At 39.0% G+C, this 26,062-nt stretch overlaps 1 protein-coding gene and 2 pseudogenes across 2 annotated transcripts; 2 read left to right on the forward strand and 1 right to left on the reverse strand.

The window, feature by feature from the left end:
* The first annotated feature begins 16,500 nt into the window (after window positions 1-16,500).
* LOC126802287 (hypothetical protein At1g04090) lies at window positions 16,501-21,532 on the forward strand. 2 transcript variants are annotated; one of them, XM_050529895.1, is made up of 3 exons: window positions 16,501-16,576; window positions 19,339-19,505; window positions 19,751-21,532. In XM_050529895.1, exons 2-3 carry the CDS (start codon window positions 19,358-19,360, stop codon window positions 21,316-21,318), a joined length of 1,716 nt encoding a protein of 571 aa, XP_050385852.1. In that variant the 5' UTR covers window positions 16,501-16,576; window positions 19,339-19,357; the 3' UTR covers window positions 21,319-21,532. The 2 variants fall into 2 exon arrangements, with proteins under 2 accessions (XP_050385852.1, XP_050385853.1); XM_050529896.1 differs by having other exon boundaries at window positions 16,524-16,576; window positions 19,347-19,505.
* On the forward strand, window positions 16,547-17,775 carry LOC126802691 (probable long-chain-alcohol O-fatty-acyltransferase 4; annotated as a pseudogene).
* Window positions 21,533-21,547: 15 nt separating the features above from the next.
* On the reverse strand, window positions 21,548-25,781 carry LOC126802289 (long chain base biosynthesis protein 1-like; annotated as a pseudogene).
* Between the last annotated feature and the right edge of the window lie 281 nt (window positions 25,782-26,062).

Genomic DNA, 26,062 nt, shown 5'->3' on the forward strand with positions numbered 1-26,062 from the left:
GTATTATTTATAGTACTTCTTATAAAAAAGTCACGTTTCATACATCAAATTAGAAAATAGTCAAATAAGGTTTGGAAATTACAATTTATTCACCTAATAAGACTTCTTAAATCGTTACCCCTAGTTTTTGTAAAAACTACAACGTTGCCACCCTCTCTCTCCCGAGAATTCTCCCCATAATACTTAACTTTCATTTTCTCCACTTTTTGATTTCAAAGCATCGATCCCGTCAATCATCCGGTCTCTCCTTGATCAACGAGGCCTTCCGACGGACCTTGACTTCGATGAACAAGCCCAAATACTCAATGGTGTTGCTCTTCGACGGCCGTCGTCATATTCCTTGGATTCGACGTTGGAATCGGTTGTAGGCTAAGATTGAGGACATGTGGAGGTTGGCAGGGGGAGAGGTTTGAAGCTGATTTGCGTTACAGAAGATGCAATGGGTTTTTGGGAATTTCAGTGCCGGCGCGTGAGCCGATTTCCGGCGTCGATGGCTTGCGTTACAGAAGATGCACTGGCTTGCGCTCCAGTTGATTTGGGTGGTCTTATTCTCGAAGATGGCGAGCATGTCGTTGATGGCGGTATAGCAGAACGTCGTCAACGTGATTCTTGGTTTGACATGGGTGCCCAGATCATTTTTTGGGTGCCCAATAATACATTTTTAAGGTTCAATGGTTGAAGAACAATGAATCTAGCAAGGAGGAAGCTATGGGCATAGTCAAGGATGGCGACGCAAGAAACTACCGTTAAGTTACCTGTCACACTACCTATCACAGTACCTATCACAATACCCGTCACATCACAAAGTTAGTGTGGTTGGTAGTGTGAGTATCAGTTTACCTGTCACATACCAGTAACACTACCTGTCACACTAACTTTGTGTTGTGACAGGTACTGTGATAGGTAGTGTGGCAGGTACTGTGATAGGCAGTGTGATAGGCAGTGTGATAGCTAGTGTGATAAGTAGTGTGACAGACAGTCTGATTGGTGGTGTCTGTGCTACAACATAAAGTGTCAATATGTATTAGTTCAAAATCACAAAAGATTGTTATTTCTAGTCATCTTCATCATTATCATCATCAACAACTTCTTCTTTTTCTTTGTACAACTTAGTCACACAAAAACGGTGTGACAGTTAGTGTGATAGGTATTGTGACAGTGGTTGTGACAGATTGTGTGATAGGGGTTGTGATAGGTAGTGTGACATGGGGTGTGACAGCGAGTATGATAGGTAGTGTGACAGCGAGTATGATAGGTAGTGTGACAGCGAGTATGATAGGTAGTGTGACAGAGGTTGTGACAAGTAGTGTGACAGAGGGTGTGACAGTAGGTGTGATAGGTAGTGTGACATGGGGTGTGACAGCGAGTGTGATAGGTAGTGTGACAGAGGTTGTGACAAGTAGTGTGACAGAGGGTGTGACAGTAGGTGTGATAGGTAGTGTGACAGCGCGTGTCACTAGGGTTGTGATAGATAGTGTGACAGGTAGTGTGACAGAGGTTGTGACAGTTAGTGTAAATATATAGTGTGACAGCTTCTGTGACAGTGGGTGTGATAGCGTTTGTGACAGTGGGTGTGACAGTTAGTGTAAGAGATAGTCTAACAGTGTATGTGACAGTAGATGTGACATGCTGAGAGGAAATATGGAAATATGCGAAATTTTGTTAAATACTGAAAATAACAGTATAACACGCATAGTAATACAAGAGAAAAATACTGAAAACATTTAATTATAAATGCAATCATGAGTCACATGACGGCCCATCTGGATTTCTAATAATATCTGAAAATATAAGTGCTCATGAGAAATTGGGTAACCCATATGTTTACCCGAATACATTTATAATACGGGTACTCATGAGACCCGGGTACTCATGTGTTACCCTTCATGCAGTACGCCGTCAGACATTGGGTAACCCATATGTTAACCTATATCCCAAAAATATAGGTACTCATAAGCAGGTAACCCATATGTTTCCCCTCATGCAGTACACCGGCAGACAAACTAGAGCTCTAACTGAATCATAACTGTCACCTGACCAAGCCTAGATTCTGATATGCCAATACGTCCGAAGATAGAAAAACATGTCCAAAGACAGAAAACGTTTTAACAAGACTCAATGTTAAAACCACGTAAAATAACAATCCACTCATGTTATTGTACTAAAACAAAGCGACTCTTGCTCAAATAAAATAAATATAGTTACCACAGTATAATTCATTTGGAAATAAGAACGTAACAGTATATAGTATAGCAACCCATATATATGTATCGTATTTACCATTTTATACACATACACAACCCACTATATTATATACATGTCATAGTTCGATCTTTTAAAAATGTAAACATGAGTCACCGTCAAGGGTAGACTCGTCATAATGAGATTTACTCCCATTCATCATAGTCCATAATCACTAAAACCTTTTTAAAATTATTTATTAATATACTGTTTCACTTACCCATGAACCGTAAACGATCAAGTTCATGTAATTTAAACCAAAACATATTTTTAAAATAATTTTTATAGACTAGTGATACATCGACTATGGTGACAACTCAAACTAAATTCAATAATTATAACACAACTTCGATCTTAATGATCATTGTGAGGTTTACTCACCTTATTTTTCTGTGTGCAACTTCCACGACACCAAAAGCGATTCCCTCACTCGTTTCGTCGGTCATCTAATAGCATGATAAAATGCTCATAAAACGATACGTAAAATATCAGGTGACGATTTCAGTACAGCTAAATGTTGTTCATAAAACACTGGTTCATATTTTACTGTTTACTAAACAATGTTCGGTTTATTGTTTTACATAACACTATTCACAGGTACCGTCATGAACACTGTCTACAGTTTATGTTCATGAACACTGTTCACAGTGCTGTTCATGCGGCACCACTGTTTGCCGACCACCACCAATGACCACCAAATTTTACCACCATAATCTAAATTACATTCCGAACAACTTCCTAGTTCAACACAAAGTCTAATTCTGAGCCTAAACATTTCAATTTAACAAAAACTGAAAAGCCCCAATTTAAAACCTACGATTTCTTTTCTTCGATTCTCCTAGCACACAACGATATGAGTTAAATCTTTTGGAGGGTTTGTAGTATGGAAGGAGACCTCAAAATGGGACAAGAATGTTACCGATTGGTTGCCGGAAGAGGGAGATCCGACGAGTTGAAGTTCGGCGAAATATGCATTTTCGGAAGAACTTCCGGGCTCGCTCCCAAACGGCGATAAGATGGCGGGTGGCACTACCACCAATCGACAGGGGACACAGCAACCTTTCAAATGTGACCGGTGCGCCGCTCTATGGTGGTCGGATGGCGGAGATCCGGCGGCCCAAAGTCAGCCACTCGGGGAGAAACAAATCTGGGATTTCAGGTGTGAACAGCACCGATCTGAATTTCTGATTTTTCTCCTATTTTTCTCTTTAATTCCCATATTTATACTATTTTCCAAAAATGTCTAAATACCTTTTAATTCGTAACTTCTTCATACGAACTCCGATTTAGGCGTGCCACGTGTCCACGAATTCGTATTAACGAACTCTACAACTTCTATGAAAGAGGTTTTCTAAGGAATCCAATGTGATACGACCCCAATCTTTTATTTCGTAAAATAGTATTGTCGTCCAAATTTTAGTACGTTCGTAACCGAAATCCGATTTTGAGTATTTTGGGGTTCGGATATTCTCGTAAAAGTGTGTCATCGGAGAAACGCCCTTTTAGGAATGTTACTATTACGGTGGAGATTTTATATATTGGGGTAGATTTTCATTTTGGAAAAGAAAAGAAAAAAAAAAGATGGAGAAGGACGATTTCACAGCAGCCACCCCGACCCCGACCCCGACCCCGACCCCGTCACTGTAGCAGCTCCAGTTCTCCGCCGTCTGGCCAAAGTGGGCCGCCAACCGGTCCAATCTTGAAGCTTGGAGGGTTGCCGATCGATCTGGGTGGGTAGCACATCCCCTATCTCCGCCGTTCGAGAGATACGACGCTGAGAAGATACGGCTGCCATTTTCCCCTTTCGCCGGAACTCGCACGTCCGGCCACCATAGGAGGTGAGGAGACTTGAATTGAGGAAACTTCGGACCGACCCTCGGCTTAGCTCGGTTACTGTGAGTGGACTTTTATTTTGAATTAAATGCATGCATGAATATTTATATTTAAGTGATTTTGGCGTTATATGAATTTAATTGTTTTTCTTGATTATTTACAATGTTATTTCCATTTAGTTGTCTTGGAAATAAATATGAGAAATATTTATAACGCCTTATTTGGTTTATTTGAAAATTATTGATTTTTGTCTGGGAACGGGATTCTCGGAATTTGTTGTCTGGGAACCGTACCCGTTCTATCTATTCTTAATCCGGTATTCTCTCTTTTAACGATATAAAGTGGGCACGATCAACGGATAAGAATGATTTTCTATTTTATTCCGGTATCCTCTTCTTTAATCTTATAAAGGGGGCACGATCAACGGAATCATATTCCATTCTTTCTGGTATCCTCTCCTTTAAGCTTATAAAGGAGGTATGATCAACGGATAAGAATGTTGTCTGTTTTTCTGTGGTTTTGCTCATTTATTATCTTCTGACTAGCGGGGCTAGTTCACTTAGTTATTTTATGAGGCCATACCTTTGAGATGAATATGCTAGCATACAAATTCACTTTTCCGCCTGAGAGGCGATGCCGCCTGGGGAGACGAGGTTACATAGCCGGCACTGATATGATGACTCAATACCCTCTCTGTGAACGTGACGTGATGATATTGAGCATTTGAGATTTGATACGTAATATATATATTCTGGCCCGAGGAGCATATGGTATGGCATTCCTTATTTCATATTGACTAGCGGGGCTAGTCTATTCCTTATTTATTTTGGTATCCTTTTTTGACTAGCGAGGCCAGTCCATTTACTATTAATATCGATGATATTATTTGGCTAACGGGGCTAGTCGACTTTTTATCAGTATTCTCAAGGAGATTATGTGACTACCGGGGTCTAGTCCAATTGTTATGAGAATATATATATTTATGAAAGATTTTAAATAAAATGTGCATGCATTGGATTTTATTGGTATTAAAGGAAAATGGGGAAGTATTTATATATCATTATTTATTGTTATTCGATTTTTGTCCACTCACTCTAACATTTCTTTTTTATGCTTTTCTCTGGGCCCTTCATTTTAAAGGCAGCGTTCTCTTCCGCCGATTGCCAGACTGTAGGTTACCTGTTTAGCCTACAAGTCGTTTTGTTTTCCCTTTATGCCGTTTTGTTGCTCTGATACTCTGAATTTTATTAGATGATTTTTTCTGATGTTTAGAGGTTGGATTTAAGTTGTGTAAATAAGTTTGAATTATTTGTTGTGAAAGTTGGACATGGTTGGATGTTGTTAGAAGTGTAGTTTTCTTGCAGGTTGGGTTGGCTACTTTCAAGGGAGACTATGCCGAAGTTTGGATAGGCCCCATTTGTCAGTAGTCCCCGCACGACTTATCCTAGATATTAGGTTAATATTTGAAGTGGGTTGTGTCTATTGGTATCTGAGCTTAGGGTTCCTTCTTACGTTTCCGTTGTGTTGCTCTTTTGTTAGTGACACTTAGTAACCTACATGGATGGCCGTGTGGCGATCCCTCATTTTTCGTAATTACTAACTCTTGTTTGATCCACAGGTACTAGTATGCCTCCACGTAGGCGACCTGTGAACCGTCCTGAGGAGGGGGAAGGTAGTAATGTAGGCGCGTTGCTTGGCACTTTTGAGCGCCTTCTTAGGCGAATCTCGGACCGGATGTCTGGTCACCGTCCGGGGGTTAGAAGGAAGGATGTTGTGGAAGCAGGAGATTATGAATTTCAGGGAGGTCAGGGTGCTATGCACGCTCATGAGTGGATATCTCGCATGGAGAGGGCATTTGTTGATGTCGGGGTTCTTGAGAACCAAAGGGTGAGCATGGCAGTAACTTTTCTAGACATGACTACCTACCATTGGTGGAGTGGCATTAGGGTTGAGCACGGGAATGATGGTGTGATGACCTGGGAGCAGTTTAAGACCTATTTCTTTGCTCGGTTCTTTGGCCAGGCCCATCGCCACCGGTTGCAAGAAGAATTTCTGAGCTTGAGTAAAGGTGATAGAGAGAGTGTGATAGAGTTTGAACTGAGGTTTACTACTATGGCCTATCATCTTCCCCACCTGTTTCAAGACGAGGCAAGCAAGATTGCGATGTTCATTGAGGGACTGGGGGAAGTTTATGCTGATAGGATGACTGGTAATGTGTATCCTACTTTTCTTCAGGCAGTGACTGCAGCTATGAATATCGAGACTAGGTTGGCTTCAGGTAGTAGACCTCGTGAGTATGGCGGTCCTAGCTAGGGTCCTTCTAAGAGGGCTACATCCTCATTAGGTTCACGGTCCTTAGTGGGGAGTGGTGGTAGTTCTGGTTCCACATCCCGATCTCGGGGGAGAGGTCAGAGGATGATGGTTAGTGGTCTATCGGGTAGACGCTCTTTCAGTCAGTCCCGGAATAGTGCTGGAGCATATGGTGGAAATGGTGGACTGTCAGCCAGGCGATCTTTCAGCCACTCTCGGAGTAGTGGGGGAGGATTTGTTGGTAGTAGTGGGAGTCAGTCTTTCCAGTCAGGACAGTTTCAATCCACAAGTTCCTATGAGTGTGGGCAGCAGGACCATTTCAAAAGGGATTGCCTGCAGTTGTCTCAAGGGATGCCACCTCCTTCTCAACAGTCTTTCGGTCAAATGTCAGGTGGTGCATCTAGCAGTGGTGCTCGGGCCAATTCTGCTACCAGGGGTGGCGCATAGCAGGGTCGGGGCCAAAGAGGGCGCCCTATGACTCATGCCAGAGTGCACGCTATGACTCGGCGTGACGGTCGCACTCCACCGGATGTCATCCTTGGTACGTTATTTATTTTTTGGTCAGCCTGCTTTTGCTTTAATTGATCCTCGTGCTACACATTCATTTATGTCAAGTAGATTTGCACTCCACGCTATTGTGTCATCCTCACCACTTCTGGGTGAATGGTATGTGGCTTTACCCTCTGGTGAGATGATGAAGATTCAGTGGGTGTTTAAGGATTGTGGGGTGTGGATAAGTGAACATTGTCTACTAGTGGATCTTATTCCATTAGAAATTGTGGAGTTTGATGTAATCCTGGGGATGGATTTCTTGGAAGCCCATAGAGAGGTGGTAGATTGCTTTCGTAAGTTGGTGGTGTTCAATAGCCCTGGATTGTCTGAAATCTCATTTCAGGGGGAAATGAGTGTTATCCCGCATTGTATAATCTCGGCAATTACTGCCAGAAAACTATTGGACAAGGGATGTCAGGCATTTTTAGCACATGTTGTGAATATTGAGGTACAAACCCTGGAGATAGGGGATATCCCCATAGTGAGCGAATTTATTGATGTTTTCCCCGATGAGTTATCTGGGTTGCCTCCTGTAAGAGATATAGACTTCACAATTGAGCTACTTCCAGGAACAGCTCCTATTTCCCAAGCACCTTACATGATGGCTCCGGCGGAATTAAGAGAGTTAAAGACTCAATTACAGGAATTAGTAGATAAGGGATTCATCCGACCTAGTTCGTCCCCATGGGGTGCCCCGGTGTTGTTTGTTAAGAAGAAGGATGGCACCTTGAGACTATGTATTGATTATCGGAAGTTGAATCAAGTGACGGTGAAAAATAGGTATCCTTTGCCACATATTGATGATCTATTTGACTAGTTGAGGGGAGCTACAATTTTCTCTAAGATTGCCTTGAGGTCAGGGTACCATCAGTTGCACATTAGGGATCCAGACATAGCCAAAACTACTTTTCGGTCTCGTTACAGACATTATGAGTTTGTGGTGATGCTGTTTGGTTTGACCAATGCACCTGCTGCTTTTATGGATCTTATGAATCGGGTGTTTCGGTCCTATCTTGACCGTTTTGTGATCGTGTTTATCGATGATATTTTGGTCTATTCGAAGAGCTTAAAATTGCATGCCAAACACTTGGGGTTGGTCCTTCAAACCTTGAGGGAGGCACAACTCTATGCCAAAGTCAGTAATTGTGAATTTTGGCTTGAGAGTGGGATTTTTGGGTCATATTGTGTCAACTAGCGGGATTAGTATGGATCCCCAAAAGGTGGAAGCAGTTTCCAATTGGGAAAGACCTACTAGTGTGACTGAGATCCGGAGTTTCTTGGGTTTGGCAGGCTATTATCGGCGATTTGTTCAAGATTTTTCCAAGATTGCAGCTCCTCTCACCAAATTGACCCGAAAAGGGGTGAAGTTTATTTGGTCTGACGAATGTGAGCAAAGTTTCCAGGAGCTGAAAAATCGTTTAATTTGTGCTCCTGTCTTAGCATTACCTGATGATAGTGGGGAGTATGTGATCTTCAGTGATGCTTCTAGACAAGGATTGGGATGTGTGCTGATGCAACATGGTAACGTAATTGCTTACGCTTCCAGACAGTTGAAACCACATGAATTGAATTATCCCACCCATGATTTGGAACTTGCTGCAGTGGTGTTATCACTCAAGTTGTGGAGACACTATCTTTATGGGGAAAAGTGTCAAATATTCACTTATCACAAGAGTCTCTGGTATGTGTTCACCCAAAAAGAATTAAATTTGAGACAAATGAGGTGGATGGAGCTGATTAAAGATTATGATTGTACTATTGAATACCATCCAGGGAAGGCTAATGTTGTGGCGGATGCTCTTAGCCGCAAGCCATCAGCTAACTTGTCACATTTGAAGATGGTTCGGGTTCCTCTTCTCTTTGAGTTACGGGCCACTGGGGTTGAGTTGTCTGTTGACGATGTAGGAGCTTTAATAGCCAGTTTCCATGTAAGACCAGTGTTGATTGACAAGGTACAAGAAGCACAATTCTAGGATCCCTCTATTTGTCGGTTGAGAGAGTGAGTATTGGGTGGTTTGCAAGGAAATTTCTCAGTGAGGCAGGATGGGACATTAATGTTTCAAAATAGGTTGTGTGTACCTAAAAGAAATGAAGGGCTTAAGCAGAAGAATTTTAGAGGAAGGTCACAGTTCTGCTTATGCCATGTACCTAGGAAATACTAAGATGTACCAAACCCTTAAGGAGCATTATTGGTGGCCTAATATGAAGAGAGATATCACAACTTATGTGAATAGGTGCCTGATTTGTCAACAAGTGAAGGTTGAGAGAAAGAAACCAGCAGCCTTCGGAAATTAAGGTGTGGAAGTGGGATCACGGCACCATGGACTTTGTCTTTGGACTACCCCGTACGCGGAGTGGACATGATGGCATTTAGGTGATTGTTGATAGACTCACTAAGTCCGCACATTTTTTGCCAGTTAATAAGAAGTGCAACTTAGAGAAGTTGGCAGATTTGTATATGGATGAGATTGTACGGCTCCATGGTGTGCCTGAATCCATTGTATCTGACCGAGACCCACGTTTTGTATCCAGATTTTGGAGGGAATTATAAACAGCATTGGGAACTCAACTGAAATTCAGCACGGCTTTTCATCCTCAAACTGATGCATAGTCTGAAAGGACCATTCAGACCTTAGAAGATATGTTGAGATCTTGTGCAATGCAATTCAAGGGGAGTTGGGATGAGAAGCTATCATTGATGGAATTTGCTTATAACAATAGTTATCATTCGAATATTGGCATGGCTGCTTATGACGCCTTATATGGGAGGCAGTGTCGCACGCCCTTATGTTGGAATGAAGTTGGAGAAAGAGAATTTGCTGGACCAGATGTTATTTTTAATACAAATGTGGATATCACGGTGATACGAGATAGACTAAAGACGGCACAAAGCAGACAGAAGATTTATGCAGATAACCGTAGGAGAGATTTGGAGTTCAAAGTAGGTGATCGAGTATTCCTGAAGCTATCACCTTGGAAAGGTGTGATTCGATTTGGAAAGCGTGGGAAGTTGAGCCCAAGATACATTGGTCCTTATGTGGTTATGGAGCGGGTAGGCCCAGTGGTTTATCGATTAGACCTACCCCCTGAGTTGTCTAGAATTCATGATGTGTTTCATGTGTCTATACTGCGGAAGTATGTGGCAGACCCTTCCCATGTATTGGAAGAACAACCCATTAGTCTGAAGAAGGACTTGACTTATGTGGAAGAACCCATCCAAATTCTTGATCGGAAGGAGTAAGTGTTGAGGAATAAGACCATTCCATTGGTTAAAGTTTTGTGGAGGAGTCACAAATTGGAAGAGGCTACTTGGGAGCCAGAGAATCAATTTAGGCAACAATATTCCCATCTATTTCAGTAGCAAGTATGTAATTTCGAGGACGAAATATTATAAGGGGGGGGGGGGAGAGAATTGATACGACCCCAATATTTTATTTCGTAAAATAGTATTATCGTCCAAATTTAGGTACGTTCGTAACCGAAATCCGATTTTCAGTATTTTGGGGTTCGGATATTCTTGTAAAAGTGTGTCGTCGGAGAAACGCCCCTTTAGGAAAGTTACTATTACGGTGGAGGTTTTATATATTGGGGTAGATTTCTATTTTGGAAAAGAATAGAAAAAAATTAAAATAAAAAAGAGGGAGAAGGACGATTTCGCATCAGCCACCCCGACCCCGACCCCGTCACTATAGCAACGCCGATTCTCCGCCGTCCGACCAAAGTGGGCCGCCGCACCGGTCCCATCTTGAAGCTTGGAGGGTCGCCGATCGATCTGGGTGGGTAGCACAGCCCCTATCTCCGCCGTTTGGGAGATACGACGCCGAGAAGATACGGTTGCTATTTTCCCCTTTCGCCGGAACTCGCACGTTCGGCCACCATAGGAGGTAGGGAGATTTGAATTGAGGAAACTTCAGACCGACCCTCGGCTTAACTCGGTTACTGTGAGTGGACTTTTATTGTTAATTAAATGCATGCATGAATATTTATATTTAGTGATTTTGGCGTTATATGAATTTAATTGTTTTTCTTGATTATAACAATGTTATTTCCATTTAGTTATCTTGGAAATAAATATGAGAATTATTTGTAACGCCTTATTTGATTTATTTGGAAATTGTTGATTTTTGTCCGGGAACGGGATTCTCGGAATTTATTATGTATATTTTGAGATTTATAAGTACGGTTGGGAACCGTACCCGTTCTATCTATTCTTAATCCGGTATCCTCTCCTTTAACGATATAAAGGGGGCACGATCAATGGATAAGAATGATTTTCTATTTTATTCCAGTATCCTCTCCTTTAATCTTATAAAGGGGGCACGATCAACGGAATCATATTCCATTCTTTCCGGTATCCTCTCCTTTAAGCTTATAAAGGAGGTATGATCAACAGATAAGAATGTTGTCCGTTTTCTGTGGTTTTGCTCATTTATTATCTTCTGACTAGCGGGGCTAGTTCACTTAGTTATTTTATGATGCCATACCTTTGAAATGAATATGCTAGCATACGAATTCACTTTTCCGCCGGAAAGACGATGCCACCCGAGAGGCGATGCCGCCCGAGGAGACGAGGTTACATAGCCGGCACTGATATGATGACTCAATACCCTCTCCGTGAACGTGATGTGACGGTATTGAGCATTTGAGATTTGATACGTGTGTATATATATATATATATATATATATATATATATATATATATATATTCTGGCCCGAGGGGCATATGGTATGGCATTCCTTATTTCATATTGACTAGCTGGGCTAGTCTATTCCTTATTTGTTTTGGTATCCTTTTTTGACTAGCGAGGCTAGTCCATTTACTATTAATATCGATGATATTATTTTGGCTAGCGGGGCTAGTCGACTTTTTATCAGTATTCTCAAGGAGATTATGTGACTAGCGGGGTCTAGTCCAATTGTTATGAGAATATTTATATTTATGAAAGCTTTTAAATAAAATGTGCATGCATTGGATTTTCTTGATATTAAAGGAAAATGGGGAAGTATATATATATCGTTATTTATTGTTATTCGATTTTTCTCCACTCACTCTAACATTTCTTTTTTATGCTTTCCCTGGGCCATTCGTTTTAAATGCCTAGTTCGCAAGCTCACAGGCGCCCTATAGCTACCATGAGGCAGCGTTCTCTTCCGCCGATTGTCAGACTGTAGGTTACATGTTTAGCCTACAAGTCGTTTTGTTTTCCCTTTATGCCGTTTAGTTGCTCTGATACTCTGAATTTTATTGGATGATTTTTTCTGATGTTTAGAGATTGGATTTGAGTTGTGTAAATAAGTTTGAATTATTTGTTGTGGAAGTTGGACATGGTTGGATGTTGTTAGAAGTGTAGTTTTCTTGCAGGTTGGGTTGGCTACTTTCAAGGGAGTCTATGCCGAAGTTTGGATAGGCCCCATTTGTCAGTATTCCTCGCACGACTTATACTAGATATTAGGTTAATATTTATGGTTGGTCGTGTCACAATGAGTCAAAAGTCAACTCTTAGACTCGTCAAATTGAGCGTTCCCGAACAATTAATCTTTCGAATCCTTTCGTTTTCATCCTCGTGAAATAAATTTGGACAATGAACAACTTAATAATATCAGAGAACTTATTGGAAATTAGATATGAATTTTCGGTGTATTACAACAACCAATTGCGATGGGTGTTGCGCCTTGTACGGTTGGTCGATTCGGAGTGGGTAATATATCAAATGAAAGAGGGGAGCGAGATCTTTCTAACGGTACCAATTTCGTCAAAATCTATCGCCGCATGAGAAAGTTTTGGCCGAAATTAGAAAAAGAAGAAAATAAGAAGAAAAAAAAAGGTGAGAAATGTCAAAACAATTCAGAAAATAATTTTAAAGTGACTTTGTTTCTAATTTTGTTGAACTTTTTCTAATTTTTACTTAAATGTGATTAACTTTTTATAATTAATTCATAAGTAGTGACCTTTTTTTAATATAGGTTGGGAGATGATACCTTTTTATAATTTGCTCTTATTTATAATGTCTTTAAATATAAAAACTATTACATAGTATTAACCTCGTTGTGATTTTTCATATAAGCCTAATATTTGATATGTTAATATTTTTATGCTTAATTATTTTTTGTATGATGCATACCCATATATGTTATTGGCCAAGTAAATGGACTAATTTATTGATAGCCTGATCAATCCATACTTGAAAATAAATTCCAAGTTGGGAAAAAGAGTACTAGGAAGTGAAATACAGGAACATAAAAAACAACAAAAAATAAATTCATAAAATTAACATAAACATAAATTAATATTCTGATAGATTAGCATCGGTTATTTAAATATTTATATATTGTTTTCAAAAATAAATTTAGCCGTTTCGTGCCGTTATATATATATATATATATATATAGACACAATTATTTATATAAAGTCAGCTAGTCAAAATAAATTTGAAAATATGGCCTATGGTTGGAAGTTAAATTTTTAGTGATAGGGTTTTTTGAGAGAATATGCTTATTTTGGTAGGTTATATTGGTTTAGCCTATAGCATATGGTGAGAGAGAGAGAGAGAGAGAGAGAGAGAGAGAGAGAGAGAGAGAGAGAGAGAGATGATTGCAACGAATAACAGTTGCTTAATTAACAGATTGCTGGTTGCACAAGGAAGACTTGTTTCTGAAGGCATGACAGATCGAATACTAATCTAGACGGACTGCTTCAACTAATAATCAAGCGCACATTTACTCATACACTTGGGCTTAGCGATGGTTAACCCTGGGTTTTAATCCTAGCTAGGTTGATTTATGTCGCATTTGCATAGGTAAAGGATAATAATAATGGACTACAACTGAGCAGCGAGTGCAAGTATCTTATAATCAATATATCAACTGGAAAAATCGACTTTTGAGCCTAAAAAGCTAGAAGTTACATTTAGGAAATGCTCGTCTCTGCCTAAAATGAGATGGATAGGTAATTGCCTAGACTCCAGCGTATCGACTAGCTAGTTTCTATACATACTATGAAACTGTCTGGAAGTTTAGCAATGCACTCATTGATTACAAATAAACATTGCTTAATTTTTGCCTCATACTTAGACGAGTTCACAGTTTCAGCTTCGGTTGTCTTAATTGGTTCACTAATAATAGCCCTGAAGGTTAAAAGACTTAAAACCAAAAAACGTGTATGGCATAGCACACAGATTACAGTTTCCCAAACACATACTTGTCAAGAACTTAGATTCAAGGCATAGTTTATATTGTTACTTGGTCTATCCTCAGGTTTCAGAAATCAAAAAATTTATTCTATTTTAGAAGAAAATGGAAATGTATTCTAGATCTAGAGCTTAGCAATCCACTAGCAAATATCAAATCAAAATCCTAAAAGGCACTCAATTTGATCAACTCCAACCAAATTCAAAGCCTGCAAATAGTAATCAATTATTGATGAAAAGCAAATTCACTAATGCAGCATTCACTGAAATAGTGCATGGAGCATTCATAAACCGTTCAAACTTCATCCATAAACTTGCCACGACAATAATCAACGAGGATACAAAAGTCCCACAACAAGTCAGCAAACTCAAAACAAACGCACATAATCGAACTGAATATAAACTAAACAAACCAGAGAAACGAATACCTGAGCAACACAAGGTCAGAGCTTTACACCCATGTGTACTCTCTCTCTCTCTCTCTCTCTCTCTCTCTCTCTCTCTCTCTCTCTATTTCGAAGCCGAGACTGTTCGCTCTCCACTGCGAAAGTAAGAACACTGAGGGTCAAAAGCGTCACACACCACACAGCATTGAGAGCAGAACAGGTCAACAGAACAGTGCAGGCACTGAAACTAGGGTTGTAAATGGGTCGTGTCGGGTTGGGTTTGTGTCGGGTCAAGGTGTCTTACGTGTTATAAAATGTAAACTCAAACCCAACCCATTTAATAATTGTGTCAAAAATTAAACTCAAACCCAACCTATTTATTAAACGGGTTACCCGTTTCTAACCCGCTTAACCCATTTAATAAATATATTTGTCGTTTTAGATAAGATAACTAACTAAAACAATAATCAAATAAAAAAATTCATTGTATTACCCAAAATTCTAGTTCAAAATGAGAAAAACTTACTAAACTTTTATATTCATATAATATTATCATTTTAAATAGCTTGTGTATGTGTATTTTATATAGAAATTAGTTCGACTCTTTTATTAAACGTGTCATGCGGGTTCATTTCGTGTTAGCGGGTTAACTCGTCGTTGGCCCGTTTATTAAATGGGTCATGGCGGGTTGACCCGCCGCTGACCCGCTTTTTAATCGTGCGGCTTCAACCCGTTTTATTTCGTGCGGGTTTCGAGTCGTGTTATCGGGTCGTGTCGAAATTGACAGCCCTAACTGAAACTCACACCACACAGTCTAGGGGCAAAATATGGGTAAATAATATTATTACTCATAAAGGTTTTATTGAGTCACTCTCACACAACAAAATTGATATAAATTTGCTGCCAAACCTCTGCCAAAATCGAACTCATGGGAATTATGGGATGGTAATGTAGAGGTGTCGACTATGAAACTATAAAATGAAATTTCTCGTCCACCTCTAGTTTATATCTCAATACTTACTTTGTAAATTTTGTCACATGTTCCATTTTGTTAACTTGGTCTAGGTAAAAAATCAATGAAATTTGATTAATAATTTAGCCCTTGAAAAGGTTTGTGGTTAGAGCAGGGCCGACCTTGTGGTTAAATTGGTCACATGTACCGTATAGTTAACTACTTTTGAAGAGAAAAATTTTGGTACATATTTGAAGGTGGGAAACCCCATTCGCCTAGAGTCCTACAGAACTCAGGGACGACCCTGGGTTAGAGAGAGAGAGAAAAAATATTTTGTTGGTTTAAGAGGTCAAAAGTAGAAATACGAATCAACTCAATCAAATAAGATTTTGATAAGAAAACTTTATAATATAGAGGGAAAAAATCATTTACTCGACAAATCTAGTATATTTTATCTAGCTCGAGGTCTAAATGTATTTGTACAACCTAAATTGAATTTTTCGACCAAAAAAATCTGAACTGAATCTCTATAGAATCTCTCATTTGAATTTTTAAAAACCTTGAATTTATAGGTAGAAGAAGGACTGGCCCCTAACTATCGAATTTCTTTATTTGGTTAATTTGTTAGACAGACAAAAGCTTCAAAATGCAAAGAAATTTGAGAAGCCCAAGAAATTTACCAAAATTGGTTTGTTGTAAACTTGCTGCAAGATTATAAAAATCCAAGAAATGCCCATTTGTGTGATCCAAAAATGGAGTCAGAGGTCAATAACCAACAAACTGAAGATCACTTTCTTGCACGAAATTAAATCAAATAATTAAATGTTGTCAATTGTCAATAACCCTTTTTTTTTGGTCGAAGTCAATAGTCAATAACCCAAGAACTTAGTTATAGCTTTTTGTTAACCAGATCGAATTAAATGTTGCTTGTATCGCACTCCAAAAGCAAAACCATTAGAGTTTGGCGGCCCAGTTCATTATTTATGTTTAATGAGCCATCAATTCGAGTCTTGATCTTTCTTATTCCTCCCCAAAACTTTCCATGTTTCTCAGATAAACAAAGAGAAATCAAGGTCTGAGAAGAAATGGAAGGTGAATTTGGCAACTTCATTCAGGTACTAATTTCAATATTTGTGTGCATATGCTATTCCTACTCTCTTGGCAAAATAGTCCCCAAAGGTAAAACCAGGCTCCTTTGTGTTGTTCCAGTTGTGTCTCTCTTCTTGTACCTCCCTCTTTGCCTCTCTTCTGTACATCTTGGAGGTGCAACTGCTTTCTTCATTTCATGGCTTGGCAGCTTCAACCTTCTTCTTTTCGCCTTCGGCGAAGGTCCTTTGGCTACAGACCCTTCAATATCCATTGGACGCTTCGTGGCCATTGCTTGCCTCCCTATCGAAATCGAAGAAAACCCACCTCCAAAACCTCAAAACGCCCACATTAAAGCCAACATCTCTCCATCACAATCCCATCTGAATGGCGAAAATGGGAACACTCCACATCCCAGAAGCACGAAATCAACAACCCTGAACCATGTAATCAAGGGCTTTCTTTTGGCCATTCTAATAGGAATCCTATATTATAGTGAGCATTTCCATCCAAACCTCATCTTAGTCCTTCATTGCCTTTACATCTATATCTCCTCCTAGAGTTCCTCCTAGCCATGGTAGGAGTCCTGGCAAGAGCCCTTTTGGGGTTGAAGCTCAAGCCCCACTTCAATGAGCCCTACCTCTCCACATGGTCACTAGTATCTTACGTCCGGCTGTATACGAACCCGTCCTCCAGTTCTCTACAGGCTTTATTGGCCGCAAATGGATAGTATATCAAATGAAAAAGGAGAGCGAGATCTTTCTAGCGGTACCAATTTCGTCAAAATCTATCACCGGACGGGAAAATTATGGCTGAAATTAAAAAAAATGTGAGAAATATCAAAACAGTTTAGAAAAATTTTTAAAGTGACTTTTTTCTAATTTTGTTGAACTTTTTCTAATTTTCACTTAAATGTGATGAACTTTTTATAATTAATTCATAAGTAGTGACCTTTTTTTAATATAGGTTGGGAGATGGTACCTTTTTATAATTTGCTCTTATTTATAATGTCTTTAAATATAAAAACTATTACATAGTATTAACCTCGTTGTGATTTTTCATATGAGCCTAATATTTGATATGTTAATATTTTTATGCTTAATTATTTTTTGTATTATGCATACCCATATATGTTATTGGTCAAGTAAATGGACTAATTTATTGATAGCTTGATCAATCCATACTTGAAAATAAATTCCAAGTTGGGAAAAAGAGTAGTAGGAAGTGAAATACAAGAACATAAAAAAACAACAAAAAATAAATTCATAAAATTAATATAAACTAATATTCCGGTAGATTAGCATCAGTTATTTAAATATTGATATTTTTTCAAAAATAAATTTAACCGTTTCTTGCCGTTACATATATATATATAGACACATTTATTTATATAAAGTCAGCTAGTCAAAGTAGCCGTTTTTATGCAATTTTGAAAAAATATGGCCTATAGTGGGAAGTTAAATTTTTAGTGATAGGGTAAAAAAACATTTTTGAGAGAATATGCTTATGTTGGTAGGTTATATTAGCATAGAGAGAGAGAGAGAGAGAGAGAGAGAGAGAGAGAGAGTTGCAACGAATTACAGTTGCTTAATTAACAGATTGCTGGTTGCACAAGGGGAAGACTTGTTTCTGAAGGCATGACAAGATCGAATACTAATCTAGACGGACTGCTTCAACTAATAATCAAGCGCACATTTACTCATACACTTGGGCTTGGTGATGGTTAACCCTAGGTTGATATACTCTGGACACATTAATAATGTGCTTTGGTGAACCTAGTTTTAGCCAGATTCTGATCGACATAATGACCTACATTTCATAGTGAGATGCATAATGCTAGCAAGTGTTGCCGGCATTATCTCCCCTGGCAATATAACTGGAAATTATAGATGAAATTACTTACTAATATCCTAATATTTTTCATTGTTATCGTCGACGTTTTAAAAGCAATCATGGGTTGTTCAACAACTTGTGTACGCAATCATGTACATCAGCATCATAAATTTAGAGAGAAATGAATAATGTATCGTATACGTATTTTTTTTATGTAGTATCGGAATTCTGGAGGCAGGGTACGTATAGGAGGTAGTGAGGATGAAAAGTAAGCTAGTAAAGTCACCGGGACTCCGGAAGCAAGGGATCGAGTGGCTCGGATGAGAGTCCAGCATAACTAATGAACTACTATGAACTTGAGCAGGTCGAATGTTAATCTGAATGATCTGTGCTAAGATCAAGTCAGTCCAACATTAATTGCGCAAAGAGAGTAACTGTTCTTGATCAGCCACTTTGGGGTTACGACTGCACATAATAGCAACGCAATTTAATAACAAAGAGGTTAACAGTAAACTAGGGGGTTGCATATGTACGTATAAGGGTATAAGTAGATATATATTTTCACTGGTTTGGAGTCCCTATAAAGAAGAGTTGGATCGCAAGGAAATGGCCAATTATGTTGCGGATTGCAAAGGGCTGGAGGTAGCTTGATTGGTTTCCACGATAAGCTGAACTAAGGTTGGAAGAAAGCAAGGAGCCAAATTTGTTTGCTTGCACGACATATCCAAGGGCCGTTCCCTTAATTAGCTTGGCTAGCTTTGCTGTTCATGTGTCTATCTGAATTATTTGACGTACTTATATGTTATTTTCAGTCTTTCCATTAATTATCAGATCAACTGCTGCTTCTTGTTCTGTCCGCTTTCTCCTCATTTTCTTCTCCTCTTAGCTAGCTAGATACAAACTCAAAGCTTTCCAAAGATATATTATATCGATACATCATTCATTTCTTTCTTTCTAGTCGATCAGGGTATATATCCATGCCATTGTTAATCTTTCCTTGGAGAAAGACTAATCGATCAACAATGGGAAATTGTCATTGCCTCTCATCTTCAGCTAAGAACGTCAAGGCGAATCCGATCGATACCACATTCAAGCTTCCCTCTCCATTACCCGCTTGGCCATCTGGTAAGTATACAGTCCATACGGACAGATCGATATCTTCACTAGCTCTTTAATTTAGTACACATTAACTTGATTATGATATATATGTATGAACCGCTACAATAACTTTCAATTCATTTCTCAATTTCTAATTTTGTAAAATACAAGTATGTTATAGATATAATTATGCATAGGATATGGCTACGTAATATTGGTGTATAGACAATAGATATACACAGGTGTGTTATTTATGTTGCGCATGCGTGCAGGTGGTGGATTCGCTAATGGAATCATAAATCTAGGAGGATTACAAGTATGTCAGATTTCATCTTTCAACAAAGTCTGGGCAAGCCATGAGGGAGGACCAGACAACCTTGGGGCAACCTTCTTCGAACCTTCACCCCTACCCCAAGGATTCTATATGCTCGGCTGCTACTGCCAACCCAACAATACATCCCTCTTCGGATGGGCCCTTGCCGCCAAAGCCGAAGCCGAAGATCAATCTCCGGCTTTACAGCGACCAGTTGATTACACTCTGGTATGGAGCAGCGAGTCGGTGAAGATGAAGAAAGATGGTGATGGATACCTCTGGTTACCAACTGCCCCGGAGGGCTATGCTGCCTTAGGCCATGTTGTCACTAGCTCTCCCGAGAAGCCTTCCCTTGATAAAATCAGGTGTGTTCGATCCGACCTAACAGACCAGTGTGAAGCAAACTCATGGATATGGGGACCCCCTGGTGCCTCCGTTGATGGGTTCAATGTGTACAGCCTTACTCCCATTGATAGAGGCATCCTAGCTACAGGCGTCCCAGTTGGCACATTCCTAGCCCGAAATGGAAAAGCGTCTCCCAAAGATAGTAATATAGCTTGTTTGAAGAACACTAACACCCAATCGAATACTTATATGCCAAACAAAAGCCAAATTGATGCATTACTTCAAGCTTACGCTCCATTCATATACTTCCATCCTGATGAAGTATACCTCCCTTCATCTGTGTCTTGGTTTTTCACAAATGGGGCACTTCTGTATGAAAAAGATCATATACAAAATCCCGTTTCGATCAAACCCACCGGCTCTAACCTTCCACAAGGTGGCTCGAATGATGGAGCCTATTGGTTGGACCTTCCGGTCGAGCAAGGCGCCAAAGATAGAGTGAAGAAGGGAGATCTCCCAGATGCCGAGTCCAATTTACACATAAAACCTATGTTAGGCTCAACATTTACTGACATTGCTATTTGGATCTTCTACCCTTTCAATGGCCCTGCAAGAGCCAAAGTACAGTTCTTCAATATTTCATTGGGGAAGATAGGTGAACATGTTGGTGACTGGGAGCATGTTACATTAAGAATCAGCAATTTCACTGGCCAACTCTGGAGTGTCTACTTCTCCCAACACAGTAAGGGAGTATGGGTTGACGCTTCTGGACTTGAATTTCAAGATGGTAACAAACCGGTGACCTATGCATCTTTGCATGGCCATGCCTTTTATCCCAAGGCAGGACTTGTTTTGCAAGGGAGTGGAGGCATAGGAATAAGGAATGATACAGCAAAGAGTAAAATGGTAATGGACACTGGACTAAGGCCTTCGATAATGGCAGCCGAGTATCTGGGCGACGCTGTCATTGAACCACCATGGCTCAATTATTGCAGGAAATGGGGTCCGAAAATTAGCTATCAAATTTCGGATGAAATAAAAAAGGTAGAGAAGCTGTTACCTGGACCACTCAAGAGTGCTTTTGATAAGTTTATCAGAAGTATACCAGATGAAGTATTGGGAGAAGAAGGGCCTACAGGTCCAAAGCTGAAGAATAACTGGAATGGAGATGAAGCTGTTTGAAGGTTTAGTAGCTAATCCATGTGTTTAGATACGATCGGATATATAAGACTGAAATTCTTAATATACATACTATGGAAAAGTATATCCAACATATTTAATACAAAGAATAAATATAGAATGCAGTGTTCATTTGTTCATGACAATATAGAAGGGGTGAGAAATTGAAATTCAGATCAGTGTGCAAGAGTCACTCAATTCCTGAATGACAGAAACAATACCATTTTCTGTGATGAAAAATTAAAGAAAGTTTCAAGGCACCAAGATTCAAGAACAACTGTGGTGACATGACAGTTTTTTGAACAATCAATCATGTATTTGTTCTAAAACGTTGATCTTGATCACATGTATACGCAGTGGCCAAAACACAATACCGACCTCATGTTAAACAGCAATTGCATATTTTGAAGAAATCATATCACTATCGCATTGCAAGATTGCTCACCAACCGAAGGGTTTCATAAAGATGGTAGATGTGCTTCAGCCGGCAGGAAAATTAGACATTCACCAGACACCAGTCATACATGATCTTCAGCACCGACTCTGCAACCCGTATTCAGTGAATTGGAGCCTTGAGAAGATCAGGTTCTGATTGGGAAGCAGATACAAATGCATACGACATTTATCAAGTGCGGACCTTTTGGACACCACCACAAGAACTGGATGATCCTTTAACAACTGCAAAACACAACAAAAATATATAGTTACAACAGGAAAAGATTCAGCTTAGGTTAAACAAGATAAAACTATTATTTTACACAATAAGCAATATCGTCGAGGTGTTGCAGGCCACTCTCCACACTTCACAGAACCTGTTGACTTCTGTAGTTTGAGAAACACAATAGGTGATTCTGGATTGCTTGGTGATCAGTAACCTTCTAGCATTTCCAGCGCAGTATCATCCTTCTGTGACCAAAATTTGTCCCAATGCAGCAAAATAATATCTATCTTCTCAAACTGCATTTATCAGACCACCGGAAAGTCAAAAACTGAATGGGAATCCAAACATGATTTTTTGATTCCCATAAGGTTGTTTGAGAAATACCAAAACCCAGAGAAATTTGGTCAGACCTCGTCTGGCTGTTACAAACCAAATCAGTTGCTCTCATATAACAATTTCATCCCAGGGGGCTATTTGGCCAGAATTCTGCAAATTTTAGGATAAAAGATAATGATTCAATGCCTTCGAGTCAAGTAATTATTTAACTTCTTTATTATAAGAAGGGCATGAGGTGCAACTGTATGTTATAATGTGACAGCTCAGGAAGATCTATAGAGAAGAGGTCTCATTCTGTTTTAGTAAAACTTCCATCCACAGCAGTCAAAGTAATAAAATATCTATAGCATAGGTAATACCAGCCACCAGAGAGACGTAATAGAGTGCATGAAAAACAAGCCAATACGCCTATCAATTTTCTAAGATCGCATTGTGGCAACTACGAAATGATGGAAGGGTTCTGTCGACTTTCTACTTTCACAGCAAGGTCTGGTACTTGACAACAATTGTCATTCTGCTGATAATAGCAATTCATGTAGAGACGGAAGTCTCACATTTATTTTGCATAGTGTTAGCAACCTCTAGAAGGAAACTGGATGATGCTGAGTTGTACCTTTAAAGAATTCAAAACATGCCAAAAACATATAAATATCGGATGTAATGCATAGCATATATACCTGGAACACAGCTTCAACCACAATGTAGCAGCATAGTTTCTCAACCTGATTGCGCTTCATGTACAGTGATTTCCTCAAGTATTCCTTAATGATTCCATGTCATTATGCTTGAAAGTACACAATTGTGCTCTAGAAAGATAAAGACCGTTTCGGATCTCATCCCAACTGGCTCCTTCATCCTTAAAAAAGAGGAAACAAAAATCACTTAACGTATAAATCTAAACATAAATTTTCGTGTAATGTTTTAAGCAGGCAGAAATTCCATATATGATAAGACCAGGACAGTACAAATCATCAAAGTTCAGTATAGAAATTGTAGTCTTACTTTCATTAGGGAGAGAGAGAGAGACCATTACTAGTACTACATTTATTATTTCTTTTCTTTCAGGAACACATTCCTCGCATAGATCATCGATTTCCTACATGTGGGAATACATAGTAAAGTTCAGTTAAGAATCCAGGATAGACGTCCAAAGAGCACAAGAATTAGAAGAAATTAATCATAGTTCGACAATTAGCAAGTTCATATGCAGTGGTATGCAAATAGTGGCATCAGTAGAAGCTATATCCGTTGAGACAAAAGTTAAAATCTATATTGGACACGCAGATATATTCTCTTAAAACACACTAGGAAGTATATCAATTACAACAATGCCTCAGCTCTTAAGACCCCTTTTTGTTGAGTCATGAGATTGAAAAGCAGTCCAATGGATTGAGTGTGTGCTAGCATAGAAGTATACACAAACATTCTTTCTTAAAGGCTTCTTCAGGGGCTTGTGACTTTTCTGGGAGTGTAGAAAAAGATAACTGCAAAAAGAAGTACTTCTACAAATATATGCCCTGCAAGAGAAAGGCCAAAAAACAAAGATCTTTTCCTAAGATTTATTGCAGAATATTTTTAATTAATAAAAAGAACATCTCATAAAGTCAGGTGCAAAAATAAGTAGCTTACTGCCGATTGGAGCTCCAAAACCAACAGTTCTGGAGGAGGGAGAATCTAAAGTTGTTGCCACACAATCCAACGTATGAATTCACCATGTTCAAAACATAACTTGATGCCATTTTACTTGGTAACTCATTAACAAAAAGCCAGGATCCTGCATATCAATGTGTTGTTTCACTAACCCATTAGGTGATCATTCACAAGTAAAGGCCGGCAACATTAATATATCAACACTCCTAAAGAAGGCATATGGTAGGCACAATAAGTTGACCATTTTAACTTTCAAAAGTCACCGTAATATCAACCATTTACCAAACAACTATAAATTCATTTCAGATATAACGATATAATAAACTCTTTCTGAATGTGAAGACTACTGAAGAAAACTGCTTGCAGGCCAACATTCCCATAAACACATAAAAATGAAAATACATGTAGACAAACATACAGATGCTTGCAGCGCACTATCATATTGTTAAAACTGCTACCAGTTACCTCTGCATTTCAATTTCTAGGGTTTTTTTTTAACTAAAAGTAAGTTGACATAGAGAAAACCTCTCTCTTCATACTAAATTAGAATTTAAGAAAAGAAAACTGACTGACATAGATAGATGTTAGCACTCCTGATGATTCATGAAGGTGGCAGACAAGAAGAAGATGAAAAATAGCACCTCCCTTGGTTATTTTCAAATTCAAAGGTGAAAACAATTTTCAACTATTCCCACGTTCTTAACCAAGTACAATAGATTCTTCTGCCACTACTTGGCTATTCTTTTCTTTTTGAAAAGACCTACACTTAATTAGCCTAAATTTCTTTAAGTAGTCTTAGAAACTAAATTGAAGCCGTTTAATGACATGTGAACATAAACTACGACACCCATATCTGGATTATTGACAAGCTCAATCATTTCCAAATACAAGTCATTGATAAATCTCAACATTTTGATTTATGTCGCATTTGCATAGGTAAAGGATAATAATAATGGATTACAACTGAGCAACGAGTGCAAGTATCTTATAATCAGTATATCAACTGGAAAAATCGACTTTTGAGCCTAAAAAGCTAGAAGTTACATTTAGCAAATGCCCGTCTCTGCCTAAAATGAGATGGATAGGTAATTGCCTAGACTCCAGCGTATCGACTAGCTAGGTTTCTATACATACTATGAAACTGTCTGGAAGTTTAGCAATGCACTCATTGATTACAAATAAACATTGCTTAATTTTTGCCTCATACTTAGACGAGTTCACAGTTTCAGCTTCGGTTGTCTTAATTGATTCACTAATAATAACCCTGAAGGTTAAAAGACTTAAAACCAAAAAACGTGTATGGCATAGCACACAGATTACAGTTTCCCAAACACCTACTTGTCAAGAACTTAGATTCAAGGCATAGTTTATATTGTTACTTGGTCTATCCTCAGGTTTCAGAAAATCAAAAAAATTATTCTATTTTAGAAGAAAATGGAAATGTATTCTAGTTCTAGAGCTTAGCAATACAGTAGCAAAATATCAAATCAAAATCCTAAAAGGCACTAAATTTGATCAACTCCAACCAAATTCAAAGCCTGCAAATAGTAATCAATTAATGATGAAAAACAAATTCACTAATGCAGCATTCACTGAAATATAACATGGAGCATTCATAAACCGTTCAAACTTCATCCAGAAACTTGCCACGACAATAATCAACGAGGATACAAAAGTCCCACAACAAGTGAGCAAACTCAAAACAAACGCATAGAATCGAACTGAATATAAACTAAACAGACCAGAGAAACGAATACCTGAGCAACACAAGGTCGGAGCTTTACACCCAAGTGGATACTCTCTCTCTCTCTCTCTCTCTCTCTCTCTCGCTCTATTTCGAAGCCGAGACTGTTTGCGAAAGTAAGAACACTGAGGGTCAAAAGCGTCACACACCACACAGCATTGAGGGCAGAACAGTCTAGGGGCAAAATATGGGTAAATAATATTATTACTCATAAAGGTTTTATCGAGTCACTCTCACCCAACAAAATTGATATAAATTTGCTGCCAAAATCCAACTCATGGGAATGATGGGATGGTAAATAAATTTTGTCACATGTTCCATTTTGTTAACTTGGTCTAGGTAAAATCAACGAAATT

The sequence above is a fragment of the Argentina anserina genome, chromosome 7 (assembly GCF_933775445.1).
Source record: "Argentina anserina chromosome 7, drPotAnse1.1, whole genome shotgun sequence".
In the NCBI taxonomy this organism is placed as follows: domain Eukaryota; kingdom Viridiplantae; phylum Streptophyta; class Magnoliopsida; order Rosales; family Rosaceae; genus Argentina; species Argentina anserina.